Raw genomic sequence first — 17491 nt, 5'->3', positions numbered from 1 at the left:
TTATGAAGGGCATACCTGCACAGGAGACACTCCCCAGCCACCACACAAGCTTTCACAGCTGGGAGCCCAGCTAGCTGTAGCTAGGTTCACATCTGCATCCACACACCCATTCCAGCACACACTCTATGCCAAGCCCAGTGTCCAGGCACATGTACAGAGCCATTTTGGGATGAATATGCAACCTGACACAGGGACACAGGGACACGGTGCTTCACACCACAGCTTCCCTTTATTTCCTCCAGGGCCTCTGGAGTCTGGGTCAGGCTTCAGCCTCTCTGCCCTACTTTGGTCCCCCCAGCTCCACAGAGGAGGAGGCTCAGAGAACCGTCTCAGCCATGCTGTGGTCATCAAGGAACTGGGTTATGAGTTTGGGGTGCTGCAGGCCTGGCACAGGGTCAGCCCCCACTTCTGTCTCCTTCTCATCTTCCTCTTTGCCCTGATCCTTGGAGAAGTATAAGAATACCTAGGGGTGGATGGCCCAGGGAAACAGGAGGGGAGGTCAGCTTGAGGGCCTAGCCCCCAACCCCATCTTCACCCCCAGCCCCGTCCTGGCGCGGCAGTCACCTCCTCCAGCGTGGTCTGGCTCACAGAGAAGTCCTCCACGCCATGCTCTGCGCCACATGCCGCCAGCAATCCAAAGACGAGCGCCAAGGTGCAGCGCCCTCCTGGCAGCAGCTGGAAGCGCAGGCGGCCACCATGCGCCTCCCGCAGCTCAGCTCCCGGCAACGCCTGGGCCACAAAGTCGGCCGCCGACTTGGATCTCGACAAGGGCACCCTCAGGGTCAGTGTATGGCCACCTCCGAATCTGGGGTGGGGTGGGGTAGACCATAGCTAATGGACCCGCCCATACCATCTTCTAGCCCTCTTCTAGCCCCACCCCTATACTTGGTTCCTCTAGACCCCCAGGCCAACCTGACCCCAACCTCTGCTCCTAGCCCCGGCTACATGCTCATCTGGTCTCTAACCCTGCTGTTCCCCAGTCCCACCCATGCAATGCCATGCCCCACTGCAAAAACCAGGTCATACCCACTTGCCGGACCCTCTTTGGCCTCTGCCCATGGACACATCTTCACCCATCAGACCTCCTCCCCATCTCAGTCCAGCCTTGTCCCCTCTCCTGGACAGTCCATGATCCTTGCCTGTTCCCTGGTTAGAACCCAAACTGGCCCCACCTGATCTCCCCTCCAGGCCCACCTACACCCCCCACCCTGATCTGCCCGCATTCAGGCCCTGAGGCCTTGCCCGGCTCACCTGTCCTTGAGGTGCTGTGCACTGCCCAGGCAGCGGAATCGCCCGTTCACCATGATGGCCAGGCGCGTGCAGAGCGCCTCGCACTCCTCCATGCTGTGGGAGCCCGGTGACCTGAGTTCCAACCAGGCCTGGACCCACGGCACTTGGCTCTGGGCTGCCCTTCCCAGGGACCCTCAGCCTGCAGCTCTAGGCCACCCTGTGCTCTGGACATTTCCTGTCAGTCCCAGACTGCTCTGTTCCCCAGGCCCACCTGTGTGAGGTGAGTACCACGGAGCGGCCCTCCCGCACCACGGCCAGAAGACTGTTCCAGAGGAACCGCCGGGCAGCAGGGTCCATGCCAGTGGTCGGCTCGTCCTGGGCGCAGAGCAGGAACATGCTTAAATGTGGCCCCTTCCCCCCCTACTCTGCCCTCCCATCCACACACACATACCAGAAAGACTAAAGCCGGGTCCCCCACCAGAGCCACGGCTGTCGCCAGCTTCCGCTTGTTGCCACCGCTGTAGGTGCCCGCGGGCTGGTCAGCATACTGAGCGAGGCCCAGGCGTGCCAGGCCGTAGCTTGCTGTCTATGGCAGGATGGAGTGGAGAGGGCAGAGTGAGATTGGGGTGCAGGGTGAGTGGGAGGGGCTAGGGAGGGGATATGGTGGCAGTTTAGTCACTCAGTGGTGGACTCTTTGTGACTCCATGGATTAGTCTGCCAGGCTCCTCTGTCGATGGGATTTCCCAGGCAAGAATACTGGAGTGGGATGCCATTTCCTTCTCCAGGGATCTTCCTGACACAGGGATTGAACCCGGATCTCCTGCATTGCAGGCGGATTCTTAACCGACTGAGCGAGCCACCAGGGAAGCCCAAGGATATCGGGGGACGGCAACTAAAGAGGGTGGGGCCAGAGCCAGTAGGGGCGGGGCTGCAACTGGAGGCGGGGCCAGATCGAGAGAGAGGCAGGGCCTGGCTAGGTGGCAGGAAGCGAAGCCCTAACCTGGAGGTGAAAGTAGGCGGGGCCACAGCCAGGAAGGTCTAGGAGAGAAGGGGCGGGCCCCTAAGCAGGGAGGGGGCGAGTGCAGCCTGAGGACGGTGGGAAGGGCTGGGGGTGTGGGGGTGGACCCAATGAGTGTGTAGGCGCTCAGGGAGCAGGGGCAGGGCCAGAGGACCTAAGGTCGGGGGACCTAGAGCAGCAGAGACTGTGGTCCAAGGGAGAGATTGGGGTGGGGACCGGAGGGGTTAATGGGGAGAACGGTCACCTGGGCAACTTGGGCTTCGGGGACTCCTCGCAGGCGTGCATACAGCTCCAGGTGCTCACGACCGGTCAGCAGCTCGAAGATGGCATCCGACTGAGGGCAGTAGCCCATGCGGCGGTGAGCTGCGGCCAGTTCCTGGGCCACGCTGGGGATGGGGAATGGGGGACAGGGAACTCAGGGCACTGGCTGGCCCTGGCCATGCGAGGGGCAAGCAGGGGCTGTGGGGCTCACCCACCCTGATAAGGGACAGGAGGTAACTCAGGGCTGGGTCCATTGCAGGGGGACTCAAGGCCAGGCCGATTCTGTCCATACATGTGAGGGCAGGGGAAGGTGGGGAGGAACAAGAGCCCAGGAGCCCCTCACCTGTGGCCTTCCAGAATGGCCTCGCCCCCACTGGGCAGCATGTCCCCAGTCACCATGCGGAATGTGGATGTTTTCCCTGCTCCGTTCACGCCCAGCAGCCCGAAACACTGCAGGTACACCCAGAGAGGGCACTCATAGAAGCCCAGACAATTGTCTCAGCATCTCTGACTTCTGGGACAGGTTTCTCAGCTTCCACTGGGAGGGCTGTGGGCAAGGGGATCCCTGGGCAGATACTGGGGTGTGTGAGTAGGCACAAGCTGTCACACAGCAGAAATGCTAGATGACACACTGCTGCTGCTGCTAAGTCACTTCAGTCGTGTCCAACTCTGTGCAACCCCATAGATGGCAGCCCACCAGGCTCCACCATTCCTGGGATTCTAAGGCAAGAACACTGGAGTGGGTTGCCATTTCCCTCTCCAATGCATGAAAGTAAAAAGTGAAAGTGAAGACGCTCAGTCGTGTCCGAGTCTTAGCGACCCCATGGACTGCAGCCCACCAGGCTCCTCCATCCATGGGATTTTCCAGGCAAGAGTACTAGAGTGGGGTGCCATTGCCTTCTCCGAGATGACACACAGCATGTATTTAATCAATTGACACAGTAGATGTTCTATAAAGGTCACTCGCAGTCAGTGCTCCATAAATATTAAGGCAGGAGTTGGCTGAATGTTTCCTGCCATGCAGTGGGTCCTGACAGCAAGAGCACCTGGTGAGAATTCATGCTGGGCACACAGTCAACCCAAGATGGAAAGGCTGACTGAACACAGTAGGCATTTGCTAAAGAGTGATGGCAATTTATACCAACACACCACAAGTGTCCACAGGTGTGTGCTAGCCCCTAGTAGGTGGCCAGGAAATGGACCACAGCAGACAAGTTTGCACAAAGTAGTTGCTTGAATGTGCATGGGTACAGAGCAGGTGCCTACTAAATATTGGTTGTGAGCAAGTGCTTGATACATATACAGTATGAACTCAATAAATGTTGGTGTTTGATAAAAGTTGATCATCACAAAGGTGGCATTCAATATACTTTTGGTACACACAATGGTGGGGGGGTTCAACAAGCTTTACTGTATACAGTTGGTACTCAATAAATCCTAACATATAGTAGGTGCACATAGTAACTGGCACATGTATGGGAGCCCAGTAGGTGCTCAATGATAAATTTATCCTCACTAAGATCTTGTTAATCCTATTGCACAGTCAGGATCAATAAATGTAACCATGCAGTAGGAGCTTCATATTTGTTGGCTCTAAATAGGAGCTCAAATACTGACAGCCAGTAGGTACTCAGTATAGGACAACAGACACAGAGTAGGTGTTCTATAGGGGGAGGTAGACACAAACATGGTAAAGACCAGTGGGCGTACAATAGGGCAGCCTCTCACCCTTGCATCACCTGGACTTACCTCACCAGGGGGGATCCCCAGGCACAGGCGGTCAACCGCTGGTGTCCTCTGCCCAGGGTACACCTGGGAGGATGGAAGTCCATGAGAAAGGTGGGTGGCCCAGTGGAGGCTCCCCAACCCAGCAGTGGAGGCCCCCCAACCCACACCCACCTTGGTCAGGTCCCTCAGTACCAACACATCCCCCTGGGTGGCCCCTTGTACTACCCGTTCCCGCTCACGGGCCACATCCTCATCCTCCTCTCCCAGGGCGGGTAACGGCCTCAGCTTGGGTCTGAGGACAGAGAGATGAGTGGGCCAAGAGCAAGACCCCAGGCCCTGCCACCCTCCTTGGTCCCCACTGACTGTGGTAGGAGGCGGTTGTGGTGCTGAAGCAGCAATGTAAAGAGGAGGAAGACTGGCCCCTGTATGAACATGGCCAAGAGGTTCTTGCCGACCACCTCCCAACGCAGGGGCGACTGGAAATGCCCCTCTCCTGTGGGGACATGAGGAGGGATAGGGTCATTTTAGGGTCTTGGTTACTGGGTCTCTCCCCATTCAGGTCACCTTGGGTTCTTAAGGGAAAGCACCAAGCTGAATAGACACTCAACTGGGGTCTAATTGGCATGGAAAACAGTAGCATTGCCATCTCCTTTATTTAGTGCCTTAGACCTCTTGTGACATGACCAAGATGGAATTAACTTTTATGGCTGCTTTGCTGCACTTTTAACTTTGCCTACCCACCCTTCCAGGTCATCTAAGATCTCAAGTTCTCTTCCTAGGGGCTGCTGTTTGTCTCTGCACTGTAGGATTGACTCTTGTCTGGCATTTCCCCTCCTGGAGAGAAGTTCTCACCCAAGCGCTCAAAGGCATCAGCCATGGCCTGGTTCCGCACCATATCGATGAGGCCCCGGCCCAAGCAGAAGTGAGGAAAGATGAGGAAGACCTGTTTCAGGATCCGGCTCACCTTCTGCAACTTCTGCTCAGGGGCAAATTAAGAAGGAGGTGGGTCAGAAGCCGAGGCTGAGGCCCAGTCTTACCCCAACCCAAGGACCAGCCTTTTGGGTCCCACCTGATCAGAGAAGAGCTCGAGCACGAAGGTGGCCATGCTGCCATTGATACCAATGAAGAGATTGATGCAGGTGAGCACAACATAGGCTGTGCTGGGTACAGAGAAGAAGAAGGAGGCTGGGTACATGAGCGGCGTGATGGACCAGCTGAGGGGGAACAGGAGACACTGTTATTGCCAGACAGGCTGAGCAGCCCTGAGAAGAATATAGATCTCCCATCCTAAAGTGTGCTGGAGACCTCTGTAACATGGACAGGTCAAGATGAGCTTTTAAGGCCTCCTTGGCATATCCCTGAATAAGATCACACTTGGGGTCCTCTCAGATCTCCATATCCTCTCCTTAGGAGCTGCTATAGAGTCCCAGCTCCCTCAACAGAGTCGAGGGAGAACAAGTCCTGGAGGGGCTGGGAACCTCACCCATACAGTAGTAGCAACAGCAGGAGGGCAGGCAGGTTGGCAGGGGCCACATACGCCCTCTGCTGGAAGGCCAAAAAGATGAGCACCACGATGCACGCTGACACCAAGTAGTTACACTGCATTGGAGAAGGTGGTCACACCTTCAGTATGCTGAGCTACCAGGGAAGCCCACAGGCATCCTTGGCATTGTGTCCCACCCCAACCTCCCCGTGCTTTGGATAATAGGATGAGGTCTCCATCATCCCCAAGACTTCAGTGGTGCCATCCTAGACAAGTTCCTGACCAGAAAGGGCCAGAAGAGGCAGTGGCAAGTGGTGGCAGGGTCCCCACCCCTCCAGGCAGTCTGCGCACCATGTCCCAGAGAAAGTTGCCAAGCCAGTAGAGAGTGGGGGGCAGGCCCCCCATGCACTGCAGGTGTTTGGCTCGGGTGACACGCTCGTCAATGAGGACAAGGATGAAGCTGGCCGGGACAAAGGACATGGCGAAGACCACGCAGATGGAGACAAGCACGTCCACCGAGGAGGCCATCCTGGGAGTGAAGGGGCATGAGCTGCTCAGAGAGAAGCTGTGCTCACCACTGATGGGACTGAGGTCCCCAGGGCTAGACACAGCTGGTGGGGAATGTCGTGAGCCATTTTGAACTGTAAGGGAGAGATCATCCAGGTCTCCAGTAGGATAGAAGTTGATGTGACAAGGACGTGCAGGCAGCTGGGGGAGACTCCAGCCCATGAAGCCTGATGATGCCCCATTACCCTGGCCTAAGGGGTGGAGAGGGAAAGTTCTTGTTCTCTGTTTACACAGCAAGAGTGTGGCAGAGCGTAACTTCAGCTTCCACCACCAGAAACAACAGAGAGACCAACCGGGGTGGGGGGATACATGGGACAGGAGAACACACAAGGTGGAGTGGCACACAAGGCAGAGCAACTCACAAGGCGGCAGGACACATGGGGTAGGGGGACTCACAGCGCAGCCTCAGACAACTGCTCCTTGGTGAGGTTCAGCGGGTGATTGAGCGTGGTGATGCTGTGGGTATGGTGGGAGGGGCCTGGTGGCAGGTGGGCACGTAGGAGAGCGTTGTTGGCTCGGTTTACAAAAGCCACCATGGCGTGCCAGCCCTTGTTGTTAAACCAGATCTGTGATGGAATTGGGGCCAAGGGGTCAGTAACCTGGGATCAGACCTCCCCCACCACAGTGCCAGCCAGCCACCGCCAGTTACCACCTTGAGGCCATCCTGAGTGTCCAGACCAACAGCCCATGCTGTGAGGTTGTTCAGGAGGTGGTCAAGTGCCTTGCCTGGTGTGGGGTTCAGCAGTGCCCGCAGCTCCTCCACGGAGCGGCCCACCTCCAAGCCCGAGGGAAGGCCTGGGTCTCGGCCCCCCAGGGAGAAGCCCCCATACCTGAGGGGCAGTGGAGGTGGGAGATACCTGAAGGTTGGGAGGATGGGGCGGCAGGCAGGCAGAGGGCACAGGAAAGGAACCCATGCAAGGGACCCTCCTCACCTGACCTCGTTCACCCATTTCTTGGTCTTCAGGCTGTGAGAGAGACAGACACAGACAGAGAGGTGAGTGGGACAGAGACAAAGATGCTAGTGAGTTGAGTGAGACAAATTAAAAGAAAGAGGCACTGAGGGCCCCCAGCAGGCCCCAGCCCAGAGCCCCAGCCTGGGCATCCCCCCAACCCCTCCCAGGACTAGACTACATCCTCCCCACTGGACCCCTGCTACAGCTGGCCATGCCAAGTCCAGGGTGGTGCTCACCCTTGGCGCACCAGGCGTGGGTAGGTCTTGACCAGGAAGTCAGACAGGTTTCGGCCCGTTAAGTTCTGGACCACTTCACCAGAGCTGGTTGGCGCCTGGGGTGGCGGGGGGCCACTGGCCGTGGCAGGGCAGTCCGGCAGCAGGCGGCGGGCACCAGGCCGGCTGCACTGGCAGGCGGGGGATGGAGACTCTGGGGTCCAGTTGCCACTGGCCAAGACCTCAGCCATGTCCGCAGGGACATCAGGCACTGAGAAGTGGCAGAGGGCATGCCGTGCGCACGCTGGTGCCCTGTGGGGGTAGGAGCAGGATGGGGGTGGGACTGGAGGCGCCCTGCTCCCAACCAGGCATAGGGGATGCTCCAGAGCCCAGACAGGGAAACCGAGGCCAGAGAGGAGCCAGGCCCAGGCTGGAGGGCCCTCACCTGCTGGAGTTACTTTTCAGGTAAGGCTCCTCCAGTCCGGCCTCCTCCAGCAGGGCCTCGAGTAGGCGAGCGTGTTCAGGGTCCCCTGGAGTGTCATCACTGTGTATAGTGGGTGCAGGGTCAGGGCTGTGCCCACAGGCCCCTGGGCACCCCCCCAACCAGGCCCCTCTCCTCTGCACCTACCTGAAGAAGGACACCTGGGAGCCATACATGCTGGGGCTCAGCTGCAGAGCCGGGTAGTAACCAAACGGGGGTGCAATGAGGCTGAACACCAGCGCCAGGCCCACGAAGAGGGCAGGTAGCACAATCTGAAGGGCCAGCTCATCAGCTTCCCGCCCATCAGCTGCCAGGCTCACCTGCAGCCTTCCCTGATCTCGCTCTAGAACCATCCATGGCTCCCCAGTGCTCTCAGTAAAAGTATGCAGAGTGGGGCATACACCTGGGCTTATGGGGCTGAATTAGGTTGTAGAGTGGAAAACAGACACCGAGGGGCTTCCCCCACAGCCCCCCAGTAGGTGGCCCCTCACCTGAGCAAACAGGCCACGGCGGCTGCGACGGGCAAGCAGGAAACGCTTGAGAAGTAAGGCCCGGAGCTGCTGGCAGGTGAGCGCCCAGCTGTGTACGTGGCCTGCGGTGGCCGGCCCAGAGCCCTGTAGTGCCTGTGTCTCAGGGACAGAGCCAACTGTGGGGGATGGGAGGGTCAGTGCTCGGCCCTGGGGACCAGGAGGGGTCACAGGGTGGGGCAGGGACAACTCACCCAGTCCCCCATTCTCCAGGGCTATCTCCTCTGGCGGAACCTGGAGCTGCCTAGTCACGTCGGGATGAGCAATACCCAACCATCGGCCCTGCCTGGGCCTACCATCTGCAAAGTCACCAGCGTTGGGGTCAGGCTTAGTGTTTGGCCTGGGGTCTGGGCCAGTGTCAAGGCTCACAAAGGAGAGGTCAGGAATCAGGGTGGAGGTCAGGGCTGTAGGTTGGGTCATGTTAGCCAAGAGTGGAGACTTGGTCTAAAGTCAGGTTGGACTCTGGACCAGGGTGAGGGGACAGGACAGAGGCCTACAGGCGTACCCTCTGGGCCTGCGTCCACAGCACAATCCTCCACCACCTTCAAGAAGATCTGGGAAGACAAAGCAGGGGGCTCGGATAGAGCCTGGGGACACACAAGAGGGAGGGGGACTCAAGGGCCACATATCCCTCAAACACTGGGGGTCCCCAAGCCTCCCTGAGCCTCCCTGAGCCGCTGAGCCTCCAGGCCTCCACGTGGCCCCTGCCTCCTCCCTGGGATGCCCAAGTGTCCACAGCAGACTCTTCTTCATCCTTCTAGGCACCACCGCCTCCAGGCAGCCCTCCTCCTGCCCCCAAACTCATCTAGCAGCCACACCTCCTCCAGGCTGGTGTCGGAGATCCCATAGCCAGCCAGCCCCAGCTCCCCCAGCCGCTGGTCCAGATCATGGAAGAGCTCAGCGAAGCTGCCATCCAGAGCACCCTTGTAGGGCAGCGCCAGCACCAGCTCATGTGGCAGATCCTTGACCAGCCGTGCGCCGGGCACGTGGTGCTGCACCATGGCCCACAGCTGGGCTGCACCTGGGCGGGCGGCAGGCACGTCAGGGGCCCTGGGGTCCCATGTTGCCCTGGCTCCTGCCCTACTCCCTTGGGGAAGGGGCTTGGGTGACCCACAAGGGACCGGTCCCTGAGGGCAGAGGAGGTCAGGATTAAGCACCCAATGGCAGGACTTGACCTGGGGCCAGGGCCAGAGCCCACTCTGGGTCAGAAGTAGGTATGTCAGCTCAGCTCAGGGGTCAGGTCAGGGGTAAAGCCTGGGGTCGTCAGGCCTGTTGCCCTGAACCAAGTCACTGCCCCCCACTGGCCCCTCCCTCTGGCTCTCCCAGCCCCATCCACAGCCCCTCACTCAGGCTCTCCCACCCCCACCTTCACCGGCAGAGCTGGCCTGGCTGCCTGGCTCCCTTTTCTGCCCAGCATCCATGCTGTTCTTCAAGCCAATTTCACCCTGGGGGCAGAGGAGCATCAGCTGCCATGGCCATCACACCTGGATGGAGTCTTAAGAACTGGGATTGGAGGTCAGTTCCAGCCCTCACCTTTTTGCTGGTTGCCAGAGGCGGGGGGCCCTTGGCCAATGTCAGGTAGTATCCGGAGCCCAAGTGACGTCGCAGGAAGAGAGGAGAGCCACAGCAGCACAGGCGGCCCCCTGCCATTACCGCCACCCTGTCTCCCAACAGCTCCGCCTCATCCAGGTGGTGGGTGGAGAGGATCAGTGTGCGACCTAGGCAGGGGACCCAACCCACACATGTCACCAGGCTGCCCAAGCTGCAGTCCCTGCCCCATGCAGTAAATGCCTGCTGCTGCTGCTAAGTCGCTTCAGTCGTGTCCGACTCTGTGCGACCCCACAGACGGCAGCCCACCAGGCTCCCCCGTCCCTGGGATTCTCCAGGCAAGAACTACTTATCCCTTAAAACTCCATCTTCCATCACCTCTTTGTCAGAAAGATCTTCTGGCCTTTCAATCAGCATCCAGGGAAATCTCAGGCCACTCCTAGCTCTTACCTTCACGATATTTGAGCAGCAGCTCCCAGATGCCTCGACGGGAAGTGGGGTCCACACCAGCTGTGGGCTCATCCAGGATAACAACTTGAGAGCCACCCACAAAGGCAATGGCCACTGAGAGCTTCCGCTGCATCCCGCCTGGGTTGGGACAGGGGTCAAGATCTCCACAGTCTTGGGCAGGGCTGCCTCCCTTCTCCCTGCACTTTTCCCTACCCACCTGGACCACAGTGCCTGATTCCTCCTGGGTCCCCAGGTCTGCCCATCTCCTCTGGCATCCCACAGTCCTCAATATAAAGTCCCAGCACCACCCCTCAGCCTCATCTCTGCAGACCTGGAGGCTCCCCTAGGTCTGGGCTCACCTGACAGGTGATGAGTCTGTGCATGTCTTTTGGGGATCAGCCCCATGTCCTGCAGCAGCCGGTCCTGCTCGGGACCCACGGCAGCTGCGCTCAGACCCTTCAACCGCCCATAGAACCAGACGTGCTCATCCACAGTCAGCCTGAGGCCGTGTACAAAAGACAGTGGGGGGGTTACCATGGCAGGCAAGGCCCCAGAGAGCACCCAGCACACCCACTGCCATGCCCCAGGCCCATGGAGACGCACAGGTCAAAGAGCACGTTGTACTGTGGGCAGACACCCAGGCAGGGCCGGATGGCTGCCATGCTGGTCCGGACGTCGTGGCCCAGGACAGAGGCGGAACCAGCCGTGGGTGGAAAGAGGCCACTCAGGATGGACCTGCAGGTACAGGGGTCTCAGGGCAGCTTCAGAGGGGAAGCTCAGGCTCCCAGAGCAGAGGCACCAGCATTTATAGGGCACCTACTGTATGCCCAGATCAAAGGGGTAATATGTTCCCATTTTACAGGGGAGGGAAGACGAAGCTCAGAGAAAATATTCATCACCTGTCTATTGTGGATCCAAAGTGAACTAAGGGGGAGGTCCAAAGGGAACTGGGGCTGGGGGACTGCAGGGGGGGCATCAGGGTCCCCCCTCACTATACAGATAGGGACCTTCTGACCCCAGATGTCCTTTCCCTTGAACAAGTGTGCAAGTCGAGACCCAAGAAGAGGAGCTGGAGGGGAGGGGAGGGCAGCTGTGGGGGGAAAGAAGTGATGGCTGCTCACATTGTGGTCGTTTTACCAGCCCCATTGTGGCCCAGGAAGGCGGTAATGTGGCCCTGGTAGAAGTCCAGGCTGAGTCCGCATAGCGCCGGCTGCGAGTTGCCAGGAAAGCGCTTTTCCAGGCCACGTATGGAGACCCCCGGAATAAGGCCGGGGGGCGCCTCCTCCACCAGCACTGAGGAACAAGGGCAGACTCAGTTATGGGCGCCCTCAGAAGCCTGGGGACTGTTCAAGCTGGTCCATGGAGTCAGGGACTTGTGGGGCTGGGGTCTGTGGGAGTTAGGGGAGCCTCAGGACCTGGGAACATCCAGAGGATTGGGATCCATGGGGACCTGGGTTTTGTGGAGGCTGAGAATCCAGATAGGGAAGTGACAGCTAACGTTTGTCAGGCCTTACCCTTGGGGTCCTGCGCCATCAGAACTGGGGAAGGACCCTTGGGGGTCTGAGACCCAAACCAGTAGCTCCTCCGAAAGGGAAAGTTCCACGGTTCGGGGATCCCGTACTCACCTGTGGGGAGTGGTGCTCAGTTACCCCTGAGGCACTCCCCCCTGGAGTGTGCCCACCTGGGATGCAGGGATCCAGGTAAGGGGTAACCAGGAAGCCCTGCCCACCTGCCTGCCTGCCCCAGGCCATCCCTCAGACGCAGCCACCAGTGCGCAGGTGCCAGGAAGACCCACCCTTTCACCTGTATTCCAGGCCCCCTCAGCCCCACCCTGAAGGCACCCGCCCTCAGCCCAGTCTCCCCTGCGTCTCCTACGGCCCACCTGGGCACACCGCCTCCAGGTACCAAATGGCAAGGCCATAGAGAGTAGCATCGAGCAACAGAAGGCCCGAGACCTGGGCCAAGCTGAAGACATCTGCTGTAGGCCCAGTGCCCAAGTTGTGCCACTGTGCGCCCTCGCCCTGCTCCTCCAGCAGCGCCAGGCTCTCACAGCCAAAACCGAAGGCCACCGGCGACAGAAGGCTCTATGGGTGGGGGCGGGTAGTGGCAGGTAGGTAGATCAGCAAACAAGGGCAGCTGAAGGTGAGGCACCCCTGCACCCACACGGCTGGGCTCTCACCGCGGCCACGCGGCCGCCCATAGGCAGCTGGTCCCTCCAGGCCACGCACAGCACGTAGGGCAGATAGAGTACGAAGTAGGCAAGACCACCGCAGGCGGCTGCCAAGTTCGCGCGGGAGAAAAAGGTGCTCAGCAAGAAACTCTGGACCACCGTGGCCACAGCGAAAGCCGCCAAGAACAGGAACAGCACCCCCGGGTGGCTGTAGGGGAGGATGTCCCCGAACTGCAGAAGGACAAGGGAGCTGGAGGGAGCGCGCGGATTCGCCCAGGGACGTGCAACCCTGCGAGGCGCCCCATGCCCGTTACCTCCCCGTACACACGCACCAGTCCCGACTCGGCAAGGCAGGGGTGCACGCACCTTGAGCACCAGCACAAGCAGCGCGGTGCTGAGGAGGAAGGGCCCGAGGCAGCTGAGGAACCAGCCCAGCCACAGCGCAGTGGCGCTGAGCCCCATGGCGCGCATCGTGTAGCGCAGCCGAGTCTCCTTCTCACGCACCACGGCCTTTACCGTCAACGCCACAGAGTAGATCCAAGCCAGTGTCAGGAAAAGTGGCAGTGACCGGCTCAGCACGCGCAGGAACCTGGGGCAGTGGGCAGCTGTGGTGGACGCCAAAGACCCCCGCGCTGCCCCTATCTGACACGACAGTTCCCGCCCTGGGACCCCAAGGTGTGGCGAGGACATTCGCCCTCCATTGTTCTCGGACTCCTGATGGTGCTGTTAGGTTACGTTCTCCCTGTATCCAGAGACCCCAGACCCTGAAGGATCCCGGCTCCTCCAGCTACAAGATCACGGGGAGTGGTCCCTCTGAACCGTAGTTCTCAGCCTTGACTGCGTGAATATTCCAGATGGCACCCAAGCCCCCACCCTGAGACCCAGGATCTGGCATCCGGGAGAAGTGAGGAAAGAGTGCTCACGCATCGTCCACGTAGCAGGGGTAGGGCATCTGCTGTAGGTAGAGGCCGGCATGGGGGGTGGTGCCTGTGAGCACGCGCACGGCTGCGCGCTCCAGCAGGTCTTGCAGGTACACGAAGCCACCCCACACGTAGCGCAGGTCCGTCAGGGGATCAGCGGCCGGACCGGGGTCCCAAAACCTGAAAGAAGTATGGGAGTAGCTGGGACCTGCCCATCACAACTTTAGCTCCGCCCTCACCTGTGTACAAACTACCTAGACCCACCTGCCAAGTGCTTTAATCTTATCCGAGAAGCCAAGGCATTGACCCCCCCCACCAAGCCCTTGGCCGTGCCCATCACACTATAAACCCCGCCCATCATGGATCCCTACTGGTCTAAGGATTTGGGCACCACCTACCAAGATCTCTGATAGGTGGCATGGTACCTAGCACCCCCCACCCCGCTCTGCTTCCGCCCCACAAGGCCCCCCACCTATCCTTGATCTTATCGGTTCTTGCGACATCATCGATATCCATGCGGATCTTGATGCGCACGTGGCCATGGCCTGGGGACTGCGCGGGGTCCGGGGAGTCCTCGGGCCCCAGGAAGACGATGCCGGCCCAGAAACGGTGCTCGGAGAGCAGCTTCAGGGCCCGCTCCACCAGGGCGGCCTCTGAAGGGGCGGCCTCCAGCTTGTCCAGAGTCACGCACTGCGGAGGAACCTGGGCGTGAGTTCGAGGCCCCAGGGTCCTCCCCTGGACCTGAAGGCGGAGCCGCGCTTCCTCCTTGGAGGCCCTCAGCAGGGCCGCCTCTCCCCTCGGAGACGTTTTCCCAGGTGGACGGTCCCTCACCTCCATCACACGGCCCAGTGTGACTGCCAGGTGTCCCACATCAGCGTGGGCTTTCTGCCAGTTGTAGCCACCGCTGCGGGGATTCAGAAAGGCACGAAAAGCTTCCACTCTGGCCCCACCTCCGGGTCTTGGCTGCCTCCCCTTGTCCTGGATCTGCAGGAGTCTCTGTTAGGGTATCGGGGAAGGTGGGGGTCTGCATTGGACGTTCAGGGCCTGTCACCCCTCTTCCCATCCCAGTGAGCGGCTGAGCTCACCGTGGATACCATTCCCCACCTCCACACCCTTGCCTGGAAGTCCCTGCCCTTCTCCCAAATCCTCAGCAGGGGTGACCCTATTGCCACACACCCCCGCCCCCCACACCGCTCTCCCACTCCTGTCCTGGCCGCACCTGTAGCATGGCAACATTGGCACTATCGTTCAGGAAGTTGAAGAGCTGGGGTCCCAGCAGCCCCCACACCTCCTGGATGTCCTTCAACAGTGCCAGCTCCTGGAAAGTTCGGTTGACCTGCAAGAGGTGGGTGCTGAGGTCCACACCAGCCTTAGCTGATGACCCTTCCCTCTAGTGAAGCCCCCTGCCCACCCCTCTTGCCTTCTGCCCTATGCTCTATCCTGCACCTCTGAGCACTGTCTGAAATCTGGAAATCCCTGCATTTCAAACCCCGCTTCCTGGACCCAGCCCAGGGGCAGCCAGTCTCGGGACTCAGGGCTCTCCTGTGGCCTGGCTCTCTCCCCCTCGGCAGAGGCTGGGACTGAGGGCCCCTCGCACTGTCACCTGGGCCATGATCTGCCGGGTGAAGGGTGTGTCAGGCGTGAACAGTACTTTCCCCAGGACCAGCGGCTTCAGGCGCCTCCAGAGCAGCCGGGACAGGGGGTGGGTGTCCAGGGCCCCCATCAGCTCAGTGCAGGTGGGGCCTAGGGCCAGGGTGGGGGCACCATGAGGCCCTGTGCCCATGTCCTGGCCCTGCTTCCCCAGGGAGAGGGGTGGAAACTGGGTAGGTCACTCACTCAGGCTGTTGTCCCACAGGGTTTGCACTGGCTCCTGCCCCACCATCTCCTTCAAGTCACTGGCCTCATACCAGTTGAGGGAGGGCCCGCCTGGTTTCCTGGGCCCCCTGGCACTGCAGAGGGCTTCTGCCACCGCCTCCAGGGGACCACCTAGCCCGTGGGGTCTCTGTAGCAGGGCCCACAGCTCTCCCAGGCTGGGAAGCTCCAGGAGCTGGAGGAGGGGATCACCAGAGGGCTGGGCAGGCTTCCCTTCTGCATGACCCAACCACCAAGCTATAACTAGGGCAGGGCCCTCCACCAGGAGCACCCTTGCCCTCTCTTTGTGCCCCAACACCCCCACACAACTACTGAGGACAGGTGCCCAGGGTTGCTCTGTCCTCTCCCCTTCCTGCAGCCCACCCCTCTAGTTTCGTGGCAGGGGCTGATACTGCACTGTCCTCTTACCTCCTGGGCCATGTCCTCTGCAGTCTCCACAAGGCTGCCCACGGACTCCTGGGCGTGGCCCAGCACAGAGCCCAGGGATTCCTGGGAAGAAAAATGACAAGATGACAATGAGGTTTGCGGATGTCTTACTCAGGATCCAAGTTCCCAGAGGGTCCATGCTATCATAGCCTCATTTTACAAACAGAGAAACTAAGGCTCAAAGAGGCACCTGAGCTTGTTCAAGGTCTCAGGGCTGGAATCAAAGGAATATCACTCCAGGCAAGGCCCAGGCAAAGGCCTGGAAGCTGGCCCCCGAAAGGGGCAGGGTGAGACTCGGTGAGATCAGGGTCCCAGATCTTGCCTTGTCCCCACCTCACCCCTTGCAGCAGTGTCCCCAGAAGCTGAGTGGCCAGGGACAATCCCTCCTTGGGCTGGTCACTGGGCCAGGGAAAGGCTGAGGGAGTAAAGCACAGAAGCCCAGGGTGAGGCCAAGATTAGCCAGAGCCGTGTCCCACTTATCCCACTCCAAGCTGTGCCATCAGGTGGAGGCGCAGAGCCCAGCCCCCCCTACCACAGGCCTGCCTTCTCACTTGCTCGGGCTGTGTGTGCAGCCTTCAGAATGGGTATCAGCTTTCTCAGGCTAACCAGCATCCTATGGGCACTGGGGCCCCCCAGGACAGTGCGAGCATCTGCCAGGAGCCGGGAAACCCTGGATACAGAGAGAAGGCTGGAGGCGGAGGCTAGGTGAAGCTGCCCACCCCTGCCCCGCTGCTCCCACTGGTTTACAGGGAGTCCTTGAAGTTGCTGAGGACGCCAGGCTCTTCGCCAGGGGTTTGCCACGGGAAGCAGGTATTGTTCACGTTGCAGATGAGGCCCTGGAGCCAAGGGATGGTGCCCGCTGAGGGCAGCGGCTTGTTGGGAAAATGACCTGCAGGGACACCAGGCGTGGGGTTCTTGCTGAGTCCCCACCCCCAGTGACAGAGTGCCCCTCTCAGCCATTATTCGAGCATCCGGTCTGTGCTCCGGGTTCTTACTGGGGCCCCTGTGCATAGAGTGACAACTGCTAATCCTAACCCCAAAACTCTGGACGCTGGGGGGCTTACATTCATGCTGCTCGAGTGGGGGGTGGGAATGGCGAACGGCCACCAGGATGAAGAAGAGAAAGAGCGGCCACAACAACTCCACCAAAAGTTGGATCTGCGGGGGCAGAATAGGCTTGGGGAGTGGCGGCCTATGGGGGACTGTGGGTCGCCCCACCCCCGGCCCACCCGACTGGACTTTACCGGCTGCCTCCTGCGATACAGGAAATTCTTCCAAAGCAGCAGCATCAGCTGTGTCCAGAAAGCCATGGTGGAAATGGACAGCAGACAGGACGGAGGGGTCAAGATGAGGACGTACTGTGTGGTTGCGGGCAACTCTCTGTCCCTCTCTGAACCTCATCATCTATTTCATTGCTCAGCATTCTCGGAAGCTCTGCTTGGAGCCAAGAAAACAGTAGGTGCTTATTAAAGGGGCTCTATTCTCCGGAGGGGTGGAATAAGCCAACAGGAGACCAGCCTGAATCCTTCCTCATATCTGATTGGTTGCGCGATCTGTCTCTTCCACCAGAGGAGCAGCTGGGGTCCCAAAGGCGAGGAATTTGTCCTTCAGGGGGCGGAGCCTAGGCTTAACTCTTTCATTAAGA

At 59.8% G+C, this 17491-nt stretch overlaps 1 protein-coding gene across 1 annotated transcript; it reads right to left on the bottom strand.

The window, feature by feature from the left end:
* Positions 1-269: 269 nt before the first annotated feature.
* Positions 270-17192, bottom strand: ABCA7 (ATP binding cassette subfamily A member 7). The gene is made up of 46 exons (XM_068979757.1): positions 17091-17192; positions 16911-17004; positions 16594-16735; positions 16398-16516; positions 16185-16261; positions 15829-15909; positions 15385-15595; positions 15152-15291; positions 14768-14884; positions 14380-14544; positions 14021-14238; positions 13552-13728; positions 12995-13217; positions 12638-12859; positions 12341-12542; positions 11973-12083; positions 11580-11751; positions 11062-11193; positions 10818-10957; positions 10459-10596; positions 9994-10178; positions 9833-9905; positions 9279-9481; positions 8966-9014; positions 8655-8759; positions 8425-8579; positions 8081-8205; positions 7898-7996; positions 7477-7764; positions 7220-7252; positions 6940-7117; positions 6684-6853; positions 6072-6249; positions 5721-5836; positions 5307-5451; positions 5090-5213; positions 4601-4730; positions 4409-4529; positions 4259-4321; positions 2853-2959; positions 2493-2634; positions 1682-1816; positions 1502-1605; positions 1252-1344; positions 565-805; positions 270-463 (listed from the first exon to the last, which is right to left on the bottom strand). Exons 1-46 carry the CDS (start codon positions 17154-17156, stop codon positions 317-319), a joined length of 6456 nt encoding a protein of 2151 aa, XP_068835858.1. The 5' UTR covers positions 17157-17192; the 3' UTR covers positions 270-316.
* Between the last annotated feature and the right edge of the window lie 299 nt (positions 17193-17491).

The sequence above is a fragment of the Capricornis sumatraensis genome, chromosome 9 (genome assembly GCF_032405125.1).
Source record: "Capricornis sumatraensis isolate serow.1 chromosome 9, serow.2, whole genome shotgun sequence".
NCBI classification, from domain to species: Eukaryota; Metazoa; Chordata; class Mammalia; order Artiodactyla; family Bovidae; genus Capricornis; species Capricornis sumatraensis.
Note: the sequence above shows the minus strand (reverse complement) of the source record. Positions and strands in the feature narration are given on the sequence as shown.

Coding starts and splice junctions, on each gene's coding strand:
- ABCA7 (XM_068979757.1), bottom strand. CDS start 17,156: ATGGCTTTCTGGACACAGCTGATGCTGCTGCTTTGGAAGAATTTCCTG. Junction 14,545..14,767: donor CCAATGTTGCCATGCTACAG/GTGCGGCCAGGA, acceptor ATACCCTAACAG/AGACTCCTGCAGATCCAGGA. Junction 12,860..12,994: donor TGCTTGTGCTGGTGCTCAAG/GTGCGTGCACCC, acceptor GTCCTTCTGCAG/TTCGGGGACATCCTCCCCTA.